Here is a 15,162-nt window from a genome sequence, read left to right as displayed (position 1 = left end):
CTCTCCATAATTAGGCCAAAGCTCATCCGAAAGTATTTATATGTGCCACATTTTCTTCTCCCATCTCAACCACCATATCTTCTCAATATGCTAGTCAAGATTCTTTTCAGTGGCTTACTTCCTGCTGCAAATTTTCTTAATTTTCAATTCTTATATTTAGCCAAACTGGGCAAATAAAAATTAACTCAATTTTGCCTTTCTTTCAATTAGATAAAGATGCTTAAGTTATTTTTTTACTCCAAGGGAAAAAATAGCTTTATAATCTTCAAATAAACAATGAGAGAATATCACAGAAGAAATTTCAGTTTTTGTATACAAAATATGTAAGTATCTCATTCAATCAAAATAATGCTTGATCTATTCTGGAAACAGGTCAACTGTAGGCAATCTATGAACTTTTCAATTAAAGAACTACACTGGGCCAGGTGTGGTGACAAACACCTGTAACCCCAATACTTGGAAGGCTGAAACAAAGAGGACTGCCAGATTCAAGGACAGCCTCACCAAGCAATAAGATTCCCATCAACCTCGCAAGATATTGTTTCCAAAATAAAAGTAGAATAGGGCTGGGGCTGAGGGTGTAGGCTGATGGTTAGAATGCCCCTGGTTCAATCCCTGGTACCACACACACACACCAAAAAAAAAAAAAAAAATACTATTCTGAAATAAAAAATACATAGGGCTGGGGGTATAGCTCAGAGGTAGAATGCCCCTGGGTTCAATCTCCAGCACCAAAATTTATAAGAATAATAATAGTAATAACAATAACAATTTTAGAGCAGGTTACACATATTTTTCTCACACTATACCTATAATTGAAAAAAAAAATTTCATTAAGTTGAGAAACCTTTAAGCTGGGTGTGGTGGCACACACTTTTAATTCCAGCATTCAGGAGGCAGAGACAGGAAGATTGTGGTTCACAGACAGCCTAAGCTACTTAGCGAGGACTTTCACAATTCAATGAGACCCTGTTTCAAAAAATAAAAATACAAAAAAAAAACAAAAAACAGGGCTTGGGGTGTAAGCTGGGCATGGTGGCGCATGCTTGTAATCCCCACACTTGGGAGGTTGAGACAGGAGGATCACACGGGTTCGAAGCCAGCCTCAGCTACTTAGTGAAGCTTTCAGCAACTTAGTGAGACCCTGTTTCCAAATAAAATATATTAAAAAAAAAAAAAAAGGTCTGGGGGTATAGTCCGGAGGTAGAAAGCCTCTGGGTTCCACCTCCAGTACCACCAAAGGGCTTGGGGTGTAGCTCAGAGGTACAATGCCCCTGGGTTCCATCCATAGTACTGAAAAAAAAAAAAAAGAAAGAAAGAAAGAAAGAAAAGATACCTTTACATGTCTACCACAATTTCTGCAAAAAAATCTAGATACATAATTGAGTTTTTTCAATTTCAAACTACTACTTTGGTAATATTATAAGAGGAAATAAAAATACAGGTTTTACTTTTTTGTGTATGTATGTGGTGGTAATAGAGATTAAATCTGGGTGGGGGGGAGTGGGCTTCTACCTCAACCTACATCCCAGACTTTATTGGTTTTGTGTTCTTGATTTGTTTTTGAGACAAGGTTTCACTAAATTATCAAACACTGGTCTCAAACCTGAACACCAGAAGATGCCAGTACATATCACTTTGACTCCATTTATGCGATATTTTAAAATTATTTTTTTTGTAGTACTCAGGATGGAACCCAGTGGCCTTCTACCTCTGTGCTACACCCTCAGTCCTATTTTTACTTATTTTGAAACAGGGTCTAAGTTCCTGAGGGCCTAAGTAGCTGAGGCCGGCCTCGAATTTACTATCCTGTCTCAGCCCCCCAGGTACTGGGGTTACAAGTATGTGCCATCATGCCTGGCCATAACTTAAAATTTTTACAATAAATTCGAGTTTCATTCTCTGGAGAAATGAGAGGAAAGCCATTTTGAAATTCTGGAGTTGGACATGGTGGCACATACTTGTAATCCCAACATTTGGGAGGCTGATATAGGAGGATTGTGGTTCAAAGACAGCCTTAGCTACTTAGTGAGGCCCTTTGCAACTCAATAATGCCCTATTTCAAAATAAACAATAAAAGATAGGGCTGGGGTATAGATCAGAGGTAGAATGCCCCTAGGTTCCATTCTTAGTACCACAAAAAAAAAAAAAAAAAAAAAGAAAAGGAAAAGGAAAAGGAAGGAAGGAAGAAATTAATCAATTCTGGGATTACAGGTTTGCACTGCTATGCTCAGCCATATGCATTGTCTTCTCAGGAAGCTACTGAAAGATATGCCCTACAATATAACAAGATATAAAATGCATGAAACAGATCTAAAACAGGAGAAAGATGCAAGAAAATAACAGGAAGAGTGCTGTTTATTTGTTTGTGGGGGGGGGTGGAGGGAGGAGCAGGGGAAGGCTGAAAATCACAACCAGTTTAGTTTAGAGCTCACGGACACAGAACTCCACAAGGCAGACGAGAGGAAAATAATTAAGATTTATTAACTGCACAGAAGTGGGGGTAGTTAATAGGTATATGACAGACTTAATATATTTGCATACGTTTGTACAAAAGTATGCAGATGAATATAGGATACAATAATTAACAGTAAGAAAAACAGAAAGTGTAACCCTTAGATTAGTTCATATTGTCTAGCCACTGTTATAGATGTACATTTTAGTTAGTATTGCTGAGTATTAAAGAATAAATTCTAATGCCCAAAGTATGTTAGAAGTAGGAAAATAATTCCTATATAATTTGCACTTATGTTCGTTTTTAGGAAGAACTCTCCTCTGGCATGATCTTTGTTAATCCATGTATGCGAGCAAGGGGAGGTCCTGAACCTTGTCCTGACACACTCAGTGGAATGGGGAAGTGGGAGAGGAGGGATGGTGTGGGGAAGAGCTCTTTGTTATTATCTCTATACCTGGAAGACAGTTTTGGATTCTTACCATAGGTTTCTATGCGCAATTCTGGTAAATACTTGTGTTCACTGTGCACAAAGTTCATATTTATGTCCTAATACCTTAGCCTCATAGATGTCCTGAAGTGGCAGTGTATGGTAATAAGTAGAGCTAGTGAAATAGCCAACTTTTAAATACCTCTTTGCTATAATTGTTAAGAAAGTTGCGCTTGGGGGTGGAATTTATTAATCTCTGGTCAGTGTGTCAGGACTTGTTCATCCAGCTGGCAGCAGAGGGGCAGAATGAAGTGCACAGAGGTGGGAGTACGCGTTTCTCAGATTTACATTTTGATTTTGATGTAAGCCATTGGTGTGTGTGCATCTTCTGTGCTGCACCAGAGTATTATCTAAATTCACTGAGAACATATACATATTTTCAATCTAATATTTTTGCAGTAGAAATCTGATAACTCTCTTAGAAATATGCTGATATACTCTTGCTTTATGTTTCATCTTAAATCAAGCATTAAAAAATACAATGTTTTAATCCTAACTGCCAAAATGTCTATCCAAAATGTCGTTATTTCTGTTTTCAGTGAAACTTTTGTCCCAAGAAAGGCAGGATTACGATTTTTTCTAACAGATTGAACTGGTGGACTGTATTCTCAGTTATCAGAAATTCTCTTGCACCATTGGGATTTTAAATTGAATATTAATGTGCGGGAAAGTATGATACATACGACAACCTTGATGACATAAATGGTATGTTGTGTATGTATACACAGAAATGAGAAGGCCACAGCAACTAAACTGCTTGTGACTGAATGACTGTTTTTTGCTTCTTGTGTTTTTGTTTCCTGTAGTGCATATATTAACTTTAAAAAATAAAGATGCCGGGCCTGGTGGTGCATGCTTGTAATCTCAGCATTTGGTAGGCTGAGACAGTAGGATCATGGTTCGAAGACAGACTCAACTACTTAGTGAGGTCCTTTGCAACTCAGTGAGACCCGGTTTCAAAATAAAGAATAAAAAAAAAATAGGGCTTGGAGTATAGCTAAGAGGTAGAACATCCTGGGTTCAAACCCCAGTACCAAAAAAAAAAAAAAAAGGTTATTTTACAAACCTGAAAAAAAAAAAGAAAAACAGAAATCTTATCAAAAAAAAATTTTTTTCTATTGGTACATTGTAGACATATATCTTAATGCACACATCACCCAATTAGCCCATACCAATTCCCTCCCCATTCCTCCTTCCCATGCTTGGCTTAGTGATTGACTTTGATATGTCTGTTCAAGTACATCATGTGCTTTAGAAGGTTTCTCTCTTCCCCCCTACCATCCCCTTAGGTCACCTTATTTGCTCACCTATACAATCTTTATCTAGAGTTCCTCCTGTTACCCTTTTCTCCCAGCTTTTGCATATTAGGGAAAGCATCTGATTTCTTATGTTTTGTGACTGACTAATCTCACTTAGCATAATGTCCTCCAGTTCCATCCATATCCCTGTAAATGGTGTAATTGTGTTTTTCTTTATGGCTGAGTAAAATTCCATTGTGTACATATCCCACAGTTTTGTAATCCATCATCTGTTGATGGACATCTTGGCTGGTTCCATAGTTTGGCTATGGTGAATTGTGCAGCTATGAACATAGACACATATGCACTACTTTGGTAGTTTGGTTTGCTTTCTTTTGGGTAGATACCCAGAAGTGGTATTGCTGGTCAAATGGTAGATTTATTCCCATTCTTCTGAGGTTTCTCCATACTGTTTGCCAAAGTGGTTGCACTAATTTGCAATCCCACCAACAATCTTTTAGAGTTCCCACTTCTCCACGTCCTCACCAGCTTTTGTTGTTGTGTTTTGAATGATTGCCATTCTAGTTGGAGTAAGGTGAAATCTCAGGGTAGTTTTGATTTGCATCTCTCTGATTGCTAATGATGTTGAGTATTTTTTCTGTTAAAAAATTTTTTTTTGGTAGTACTGGGGATGGAACCCAGGGGCATTCTACACCCAAGCTATACCCCCAGCCCTATTTTTTTTTTTTATTCTTTATTTTGAAGCAGGGTCTCACTGATTGCAAAGGGTCTCATTAAGTAGCTGAGGCTGTCCTCGAACTGTAATCCTCCTTTCTCAGCCTCCCAAATGCTGGGATTACAAGCATGCACCACCACATCCAGCTCTATTAAAATTTTTTGATAGAACTCATTTTTATAGAGTAAGCCACTAATAAACACATATTTAACTCATATGATATATGAGTTGTTATGTATATGAGAATATATATAAATACCATAGACTAAGTAATTTATAAAGAATAGAAATTTTTTCTCCCATTTTCAGGGATTGGAAAGTCCAGTCAAGAGTAGGATTGGTGTATAGTGGGGGTTGCTCTCTGTTTCCAATATGGTATCCTATATAGCTGTGCTGCCAGAATGGGAGGAATGTTGTGTCCTCATATTATTTATGGAATGAAAAGTCAAAGAAACTCTTCATTCAACCTTAATCCCTGTCACAAGGGGGCTCCAATCTCATGACTTCATCACCTCCAAAGGCCACTTTCTTTTTGGCTCTGGAGTCTGAACCCAGGGGCATTCTACTCTGAGCTGCATGCCTGGCCCTTTTTTTTTTTTTTTAGTTTGAAACAGGGTAAAGGCCTTGCTAAGTTATTAAAGCTATCCTCGAACCTAAGATAGACATGTCTCAGCCTTCCAAGTACTGGGATCACAGGTATGAGACATCATATCTGGCTCAAAGGCCACACCTTTAATGTTGCACTGGGATTAAAATTCAACAGGAGCTGGGTGTGGTAGCACATGCTTGCAATCCCAGCATATGGGAAAGGCTGAGACAGGAGGACTGGACAGCCTCAGCTACTTAGTGAGGCTCTTTGCCACTCATAGCTCCAAAGTAGAATCCCCCTGGGTTCCATCCCTAGTACCGAAAAAAAACAAAAAACCAGGAATTGTGAACACCATCATTCAAACCACAGCAGTACAGTAGCTAGCCACCTAGTCCTAGATAATGTATACAGTTCAAATATAAAATACTTACCTCAACATGGTCTGAAATGTAATTAAACATATCTATTGAAATTATAACGAACATTTTCAAATGTATTTTGAAAGAACAGCCAAGGGATGTCTGTCCCTATTCTGGTTAGGATCCCAAATCTTGCCTTTTATCTTTGAGTACTGATTTCAAACTCAAGGTTAAAGATTAAAGACCTTCCTCAAGTAAAATAAAATTTCAGCTGTCCACTTAAAATCTGCTTTTAGTAAAACAAAGAAGTGATTTGTGCTCCCAATAATGTCACCAGAAATTGCCAGTTTATAATCATTCTCATCATTTTGTGTGATATTTTAAGAGATCTGAAATACGGCATTGAATAAAAAGGAAACACAAATTATCTAAGAATGCACATTGTATTATTTCACTAATATATACATCTAGTTATATAACTAAGAGGTTTCTAGAGGCATGTTCACCAGAGTAGTTAACACACTGGTTATTATGTGACAAAAATCTAAAAATGTGAGTCAGGCGTGGTGGCGCACGCTTGTAATTCCAGCATTTGGGAGGCTGAGAACTGCAGACAGCCTCAGCTACTTAGTGAGACCCTCCGCAAATCAATGAGATTTCAAAATAAAGTGTTTCAAAATAAAGAATAAAAAAAAAAAATGGGTAAGAAGTGTAGCTCAGAGGTCAAATACCTCTGGGTTCCATCTCCAAGCCCGCAAAAAAAAAAAAAAAAAAATCTAAATCTAAAAAATGTTAACTTCATCTGTATTTGTTATAATTTAATTTTTGTTTGTTGTTTGGGTTGTTTGCTGGTGCTGAGATGAACCTAGAGCCTTGTACAAGCTAGGCAACTGCTTTACCTCTGAGTTACACACCAGCCATATAGTGATCATAAATTAGTTGACTTTATTGACAAAGCATCCCACACTATGCAAACAAAAGATACATAGCATCAAATCCATGAATTCAGACTTAATTGATTTAATTTTACTTTGTTTATTAGAGTTTTCCTGGTGCTTAAGTGAAAAATGATAAACTGCATACATTTAAGCATTTAAGGTACATTATTTTTGGTACTGGGTATTGAATGCTGAAGGATTCTAACTCCAAGCTACAGCAACCAGGCAAGATTTATTTTATTTTTTTATTTGGACATAGAGTATTGCTAAATTGCTGAGAGCCTTACTAAATTGTTGAGGCTAGCTGCAAACCTGAGATCCTCCTATCTAAACCTCCCAAATACTAGGATTATAGGCAAACACCACTAACATATATTCTTACTCACTGTAACCATCTCTCGCTCTTCTCCCATTTATGTTATAGTTCCATTTCAGTTGTAGTTCACTGAGAGTAATTTAAAAATTCCAGAATTTAGTATATAAATCATATCTACTTACTCCTTTCAAGTAATAATAAATATTAAGTGAAAAATAGCAATAGGAGCCAGGCATGGTGGTGCATGCTTGTAATCCCAGTACTTGGGAGGGTGAGACAGGAGGATTGCTGGTTCGCCAACAGCATCAGTTTTAGTGAAGCCTTCTCCAACTTAGGAAGGCCTTGTTTTTAAAAAAATAGAACTAGGGCGTATAGTTCATAGGTAGAATGCCCTTTGGTTCCATCCCTAGTACCTCAAAATTTAAAAAATCAGCAATAAATAAACATAATATGCAAATTTTCCCAAGGAAAACTGTGATCAATTATTTGATAAATAATAATACACTTGCTATTATTAAGACTTAAATTTCCTAAATTTTTCTCCAATTAAAGGTGTTAAATGGTAAATTCAATACTATAGTTCTCATCAGAGTTCTCAGATACAAGTATTACATTATACATATGAAAAGTTTAACACTTACTTATCAAGGAAATCTTTGTCCACTACAGCAGAGATGTCGAGAAGTGGATTTCCCATTCCAAAGAGAATATTTTCACTAGAAAATACAAACAAAACACAAGCACAACTTTGAAATTTTTCTGAAACAATGTACATGAAAAAGAAAATAAGTACCTTCAGCTGGGCATGATGGAGCAGGTTTATATTCCCAACACTTGAGAGGCCAAAACAGGAGAATCACAGATTGGTATTCTGCCTCAACAACTTAGCAAGGCCCTCCACAACTTAGTCAGAGCCTGTTTCAAAATACAAAAGAGTAAAAATAGGGCTGGGAGTATATAGCTCAAAGATAGAATGAACCCTGGGTTCAATCCCCAGTACCACACACCAAAAAAATAAAAAGGGTCTAATACAACAAATTTCTCTACACAGTAAAGATATTTTTACTTTTTGGACGTGTGTGTGGTACTGTGTGTTGAACTCAGGGGCATTCTACCTCTGATCTACACCCCTAACCCTATTTTTTTACTTACTTTGAAAAATAGTCAAAGTTACTGAGAGTTTAAGTTGCTTAAAGGTGGCCACAAACCTACATTCCTCCTGTCTCGGGCTCCCAATTACTGGGATTACAAACATGCAGCACCATGTACAGCTAAGATGATTGCTAATTAACTATCTTTATTTTTACCCCACTGCACCCCTAATTAACTTTCTTTAGATAGTTAAGATAACCAACTACTATATATTTAGGAGTGTGCACAAAGTCCTAGAATCAAAGCCTGTCACTGAACAAACTGAATGGCTATGATGGGGCTTCTACAATGGGTATCAGAGATGGTATAATTCTCAATTACACGTAACAGATTTTGGGGGGAAAAAAGCTATTTCTCAAAATTGGTCGCAGGATGGCTCAAGTCAAGGAAAAAAAAAATAACTTTACCAAGAGTGATGCTTTAAAATGAAATCCAAAAAATAAAATCAAACAACAACAACAACAACAACAAAAATGAAATCCACTGGCAAGAAATGGAGCAGCATCCATGTGAAGGTTCATCTCAATAGGAGACAATCATCTAATTAATTAAGATTTGTCTCCATGCCAGGCATGTTTGGCCCAGTACTTGGGAGGCTGAGACAAGAGGATCAAGTTTCATGGATAGCCTCAGCCTCAGCCACTTAGTGAGACCCTATTTCAAAATAGAAAATAAAAAATTGGGCTGGGGATGTAGCTCAGAGATAGAATGCCCCTAGGTTCCATCCCCAGTACCAAAACACACACACACACACACACACACACACACACACACACACACACACACACACACACCACAATCCATCCACCAGAAATAGCGGCATAAGCCTATATTCCCAGTACTTAACAGGCTGAGACAAAAAGATTGCAGGTCCAAGGCCAGGGAACAGTTATCTTACTGAGTTCTAATTTCCTTCTTTCTTTCTTTCTTTTCTTTCTTTCTTTCTTTCTTTCTTTCTTTCTTTCTTTCTTTCTTTCTTTCTTTCTTCCTTCCTTTCTTTCTCTTTCTTTTCAGCACTGAGGATTTAACCCAGGGGCACTCCACCTCTAAGCTATACCCCCAGCTCTATTTTTAAATAATTTATGGAAGCAGGGTCTCCTTAAATTGTGAATAGCCTAAGTGGCTGAGGCTGTCCTTGAAACTGGTACTTCTGTCTCAACCTCCCAAGTACAGGGATGACAAACATGTGCCACCACACCTGGCTCCCTATTTCAAAATATAAGCCAGGTATAGTGACACAAGCCTATAATCCCAGTACTTGGAGAAATGAGACTGGTGAATCACAGGTTCAAAGCCAGCCTCTGTAGCTTAGCAAGACACCCCTCAATTTAGCAAGACCCTGTTTCAAAATAAATATGAGCCAGGCCTGGTGGCACACACCTTTAATCCCAGTACTTGAGAGGCTGAGACAGGAGGATTTTAAGATTGCAGCTAGGCTCAGCAACTTAGACCCTCCGCAACTTAGTTGAATCCATTTCAAAACTTAAAAAATCAGTTGGAAATCGGGCATGGTAGCACAACACTTGTAATCCCAGCATTTGGGAGGCTGAGACAGGAGGATTGCGCAGGTTTGAAGCCAGCCTCAGCTACTTAGTGAAGCACTTTGAAACTCAGTGAGACCCTGTTTCAAAATAAAGAATAAAAAATAAGCTGGCCATGGTGGCGTACTCTTGTAATCCCAGCATTGGGGAGGCTGAGACCAAAGGATCATGGTTCACGGATAGCCTCAGCTACTTAGTGAGGCCCTCTGCAACTTAATGAGACCCTGTTTCAAAATAAAGAATAAAATATAGGGCAGGGGTTGTAGCTTGGAGGTAGAAACAGCGTCTCACTAAGTTGCTGAAAGCCTCACTAAGTAGCTAACTTGGTTAGATCCATGCTACTTCATGAAGAGTGGAAATCTGACTGGCTTAACTCTAAAGCTATACCAAAGCTTATAACAACCACACAAAATATTTTCCCTAGATTTACTGATCAGTTCAGAGATGGACACATAACTTAAGCCAGTCAAATCAGAATGAACTCTTCCATAATAGATAAAAATGCCAAAGGTACTAATAGCCTCAATTACCTCCAGGTCCCAAAGTAGCCTTGAGATAAATATATCATAGAAAGCAGAGTGGGAAAATTTTAAGAAAATAGATCATTAATGAAGTTGTTGGACAAATTAATTCAGTTTTACCTGAAACACACACACACACACATACACACACACACTCTCACACACTCACACACCCCTTATTGGACTTGTCAATTACTTACGTTAGTAATTTTGTTTATTCCAGTTAAAGGCTGGCTTTTGTTACTTACAACTGAAAGTATACCCAACAGATAGGAACTGTCATCTGTAATTTGTGAGACCACTTTATTTTTCTGAAGCATTTTTATTAGAAGGCTAACAAGTTGTTAACACAGACAAGGCTGTTAGTGTTCAATCCCACTACTATAGATAATAATTGCTCAAACCTTTATGGAAACCTATGAAATACAACTCATAGCTCCCCAACTAAAGGTCAAATTTATACAATGACTTCTGTCACTGAAAAAAGTATACAGCACACACCCTATTGTGAGATGTTATCAGACTGCAACAGCGTATGGGAACATAGAATTAAAGTAGCACATAACATGGGAACGGCATGGGAACATGGGAATTTAAAGTAGCACATAAACCACATACACCGGATGCAGCGCTACTCAGCGTTAAAACCAGTACTCAGGAGGATCACAGGTATGAGGCTACATATAACTTTGCGAGATACTGTTTCAAAATAAAAAAGGGATATGGGTATAAAACAGTGGTAGACCCTGACCCCAGGTTCAATCCCCACTACCACAAAATTAAATTATAATAAAGTAGTACTTAAGAGATGTCTTCATCTGGTAAACTAAGTAAAAATTAGGCAGTTATTTACAAAGCAAGTAACTTTAAGCTGCTCATTTCACACCTTTCAATCACTGCATGGAAACTAAGAAGTAATTTTGACTTTTTTTTATTGTTACTACAGGTCAAACCCAGAGATATTCTACCTCTGCGCTACAACTCCACAGCCCTATTTTATTTTTTGTTTTGAAAAAGGGTCTTGCTAAGCCAGGAGTGGTGGCGCACACTTGTAATCCCAGTACTTGGGAGGCTGAGACAGGAGGATTGCACAGGTTCAAAGCCAGCCTCAGCTACTTAGTGAGGATCTCAGCAACTTAGTGAGACCCTGTTTCCAAATAAAATAAAAATAGGTCTGAAAGTAGGAGTGTAGCCTGGAGGAAGAAAGCCTCTGGGTTCCATCCCCAGTACTACAAAAGAAAAAAAAAAAAGAAAAAAGAAAAAGGGTCTTGCTAAATTGCTGAGGCTAGCCTAGAATCCACAATCCTCCTGTCCTGGTACTGGGATTACAGACATTTGCCATCACTCCTGCTGATGAAATTTTGAGTTTAAAACTTGCTTTGTACCTTACCTTAATCAACTAGATAATAAAGGTGCCAGGCATGGTGACTCACTCTTGCAATTCTAGCATTTGGGAGGCTGAGACAGGAGGGTCTTGATTCGCCACAGAACAGCCTCAGCTACTCAGTGAGGCTCTTTGCAACTCAATGAGACCCTGCTTCAAAAATAGAATAAAAAATAGGGCTGGGTAAAGAATAAAAAATAGCTGAGAGGTAGAATGCCCCTGGATTCCATCCGCAGTACCAAATAATAATAATAATAATAATAATAATAATAATAATGTAATAGTAATAAAAGTTTTGTCTATCTTAATTACATTTATATTCCCAATGGCTAATATGGTAATCACATGGGCATGGATTTTGCACTACATATTCTGACCTTTGTGTGTATGTGTGTGTGTGTGTGGTACTGGTGATTAAACCCAGGGGCATTCTATGTCCAAGCTACACCCCCAGCCTAATTTTTTATTCTTTACTTTGAAACAGAGTCTCATTGAGTTGCAAAGGGCCTCACTAAGTAGCTGAGACTAGCCACAAATCCTCCTGTCTCAGCCTCCCAAGTACTGGGATTACAGGCATATGCCACCACATCTGGTTATAACAGATTTATTTGTAACGGCAAAGAACTTGAAACAAAGTTTTGGTAAACTATAGTCTTACCATATAATGAGCCAGACTCAGTAATAAAAAGGAATGAACATAAAACAACTTAGATGGATATCAAAGGCACTGTGTTGAATGAGGAAAAAGCCTATTTATGAATTACATACTTGATGATTCTAATAAGCAATATCAAAGTGACAAAATTACACTGATGGAGAATAGATAGTAGATGCCAAGGGTTAGGTTTGGGAAAACATGACCATAAAGGAGTAACATGGCAGAATTTCTTTGTGGTGACTGAATAGTATAGCACCCTGATTGTGGTAATAATTACACAAATTTTCTAGACATAATTTTTTTTTTCAGTACTGGGTAGGGAGGGAATCCAGGGGCATCCTATACCTTCAAGATACACCCCTTGTCCTATTTTTTAAATTATTATTCTTTATTTTGAAACATGGTCTAAGTTGCAGAAAGCCTCACTAAGTAGCTGAGGCTGGCCACGATCTTCCTGTCTTAACCTCCCAAGTACTAGGATTACAATTTATTTATATACAATTTATTATTTATTTATTATATACAATTTATCATATACAATTTAATTTACTGTAGTAGGATTACAATAAAATTTAATAGAACTATACACCACCACCAAAATAAAAAAAAAGTATGCAAAAACTGGTGACACAAGTTCATGGCCAGAACATGGTAATATAAACATGGTAATATAGCAAAGAGGCTGTGTTTCAAAAATAAAAAAGAGAAAAGCTGGTGAAATTCCAGTAAGGTCTATAGGCAACCTAATAGTATTACACCAACATTAATTTCCTGATTTTCATAGCATATTATGATTATATAAGATAAATATTGGAGCCGGGATTGGTGGTTCATGCTAGTAATACCAACATTTGGGAGGCTAAGACAGGAGGATCACGGTTTGCGTTCAGCATCAGCTACTTAGTGAGGCCCTTTGCAACTCTGTGAGACCCTGCTTCCAAAAAAAAGAACAAAAACTAGGGCTGGGGCTATAGCTCAGAGGTCAAATGCCTCTGGGTTTCATCCTCAGTATAACAACAACAAAAAAGATAAAATATTGGAAAGTTGAGTAAATACTGCTTCATTTTCTGTTCTATTTTTGCATCTTCTTGTAAGTCATAACATTTCAAAAAAGGGAAAAGATATAAAAATAGATGTAAAAAATGTTCAGAGGCTGGGTATATGCACATATTTAGCGTGTATGAGGCTCTGGGGGTGATCCCCAACACCACAAAAAAGGGGGAAAAAGATTTTATAAGTTATTATGGTGACATCACTGGGAATTGTAGAGTAGCAACTTCCAAAAATCCTCTATTCTATAAAAGCAATAAAAATAGCAGAAAAAAATAAAGATTAAGGGTTGAAGGCCAGCTTCGGCTGTTTAGCAAGACTAAGTTTTAATTCACAGTACAAAAAAAAATCTATTATTCAGTACCCTAAATAGTAATCATAGATTTATAAAACAAATCTGGGGAGCACTAATGCAAAAAGTAAGGCTATGGTCAGGTATGGTGACACAACCTTACAATCCTCGTACTTGGAAAGCTGAAACAGGAGGATCACAGGTTCGCAGCCAGCCTCAGCTATTGAGTGAGACCCTCTGGATTTAGTAAGGCCCTTTTTCAAAATAATAAATTAAAAAATAGGGCCGGTGGGGGGGGGGGGTTAGCTCAGAGGTAGAATAAAAATAAAAAGGGCTTTGAGTTGAGAAAAACCAGGCATAGTGGCACACACTTATAATCCCAGCATTTGGGAGGCCGAGGCAGGAGGACTGCAGTTGGCAGACAGCCTCAGCTAGTTAGTGAGGCCTCTGCAACTCAGTGAGACCCTGTTTCCAAATAAAGAATAAGAGCCAGGCCTGGTGGCGCACGTTTGTAATCCCAGCATTCAGGAAGCTGACACCGGAGGATCGGATTGTGGTTCGTGGACAGCCTCAGCTACTTAGTGAGGCCCTCTGCAACTTAGTGAGACCCTGTTTCAAAACAAAGAATAAAAAACAGGGCAGGGGGTGTAGCTCAAATGCCCCTGGATTCCATCCCCAGACCCGCAAAACAAAACAAATAAAGAATAAGAAATAGGGCTGGGGTATAGCTCAAAGGTAGAATGCCTCTGGGTTCCATCCCCAATACCATTAAAAAAGAAAAAAAGTAAAAAGAAAAAGAAAAGGAAGAAAAAGAAGATGGATTACATCTTAAATGGACAGTGTTGGACAGCCAGTCAGTCTCCATGGAGATTATATTTGATAACATTTCTTTTAAGGAAGAGCCAATTTCATGGTTTTGTTTTTCAAAATTCTGCTTCAGTCAGATGTGAGGGGAAAAGCAGCAGCTTCAGAAATTCATCTGATTCCAGATTGTGCTGGTATTGGAAATTTGCTCTGGTACTGATTTCCAAAATGTAAAAAGCAGTCAGAGTCTGGGTGCTCAGTCAGGCCTCAGGAGGGGCAGCAGCTGTAATATTGCAGGGCTCCCCTCTCTCTCTCTCTCTGCTCTTGGTCCTACTGTTAACCCAGAATAAGAATGTAAAGGCAATTAAGGCCTTTAGCCTTAAGAGCCCAGAGCCTTTGGCCTTAGAAGTACAGAGAGGCTGGCTGGGTGTGGTGGTGCATGCTTGTAACCGGGAGGCTGAGAAAGGAGGATCTCAGGTTTAAAGCCAGCCTCAGCAACTTAGCAAGACTCTATTTCCAAATAAAAAGTAAAATTGGGCTAGGGGTATAATTTGGAGCTAGAATGCCTTTAGGTTCAATCCTCAGTACCACAATAAATAAATAAATAAATAAATAAATAAATAAATAAATAAAGGCAATCAG

At 38.1% G+C, this 15,162-nt stretch overlaps 1 protein-coding gene across 3 annotated transcripts in view; it reads right to left on the bottom strand.

The window, feature by feature from the left end:
* ADK (adenosine kinase) overlaps positions 1–15,162 on the bottom strand; it is a gene marked incomplete at both ends in the record, with an annotated part of 558,240 nt that overhangs the window by 488,696 nt on the left and 54,382 nt on the right. For all 3 annotated transcript variants that reach the window (XM_080694398.1, XM_080694396.1, XM_080694397.1), the window contains one exon: positions 7,760–7,834. In XM_080694398.1, the coding sequence (XP_080550524.1) occupies positions 7,760–7,834 (75 nt within the window). The remainder of the gene's footprint in view (positions 1–7,759; positions 7,835–15,162) is intronic.

Source organism: Muscardinus avellanarius (genome assembly GCF_963383645.1).
Source record: "Muscardinus avellanarius genome assembly, chromosome: 4".
NCBI classification, from domain to species: Eukaryota; Metazoa; Chordata; class Mammalia; order Rodentia; family Gliridae; genus Muscardinus; species Muscardinus avellanarius.
The sequence above is the reverse complement of the archived record's forward strand: the minus strand, read 5'-3'. Positions and strand labels throughout refer to the sequence as shown.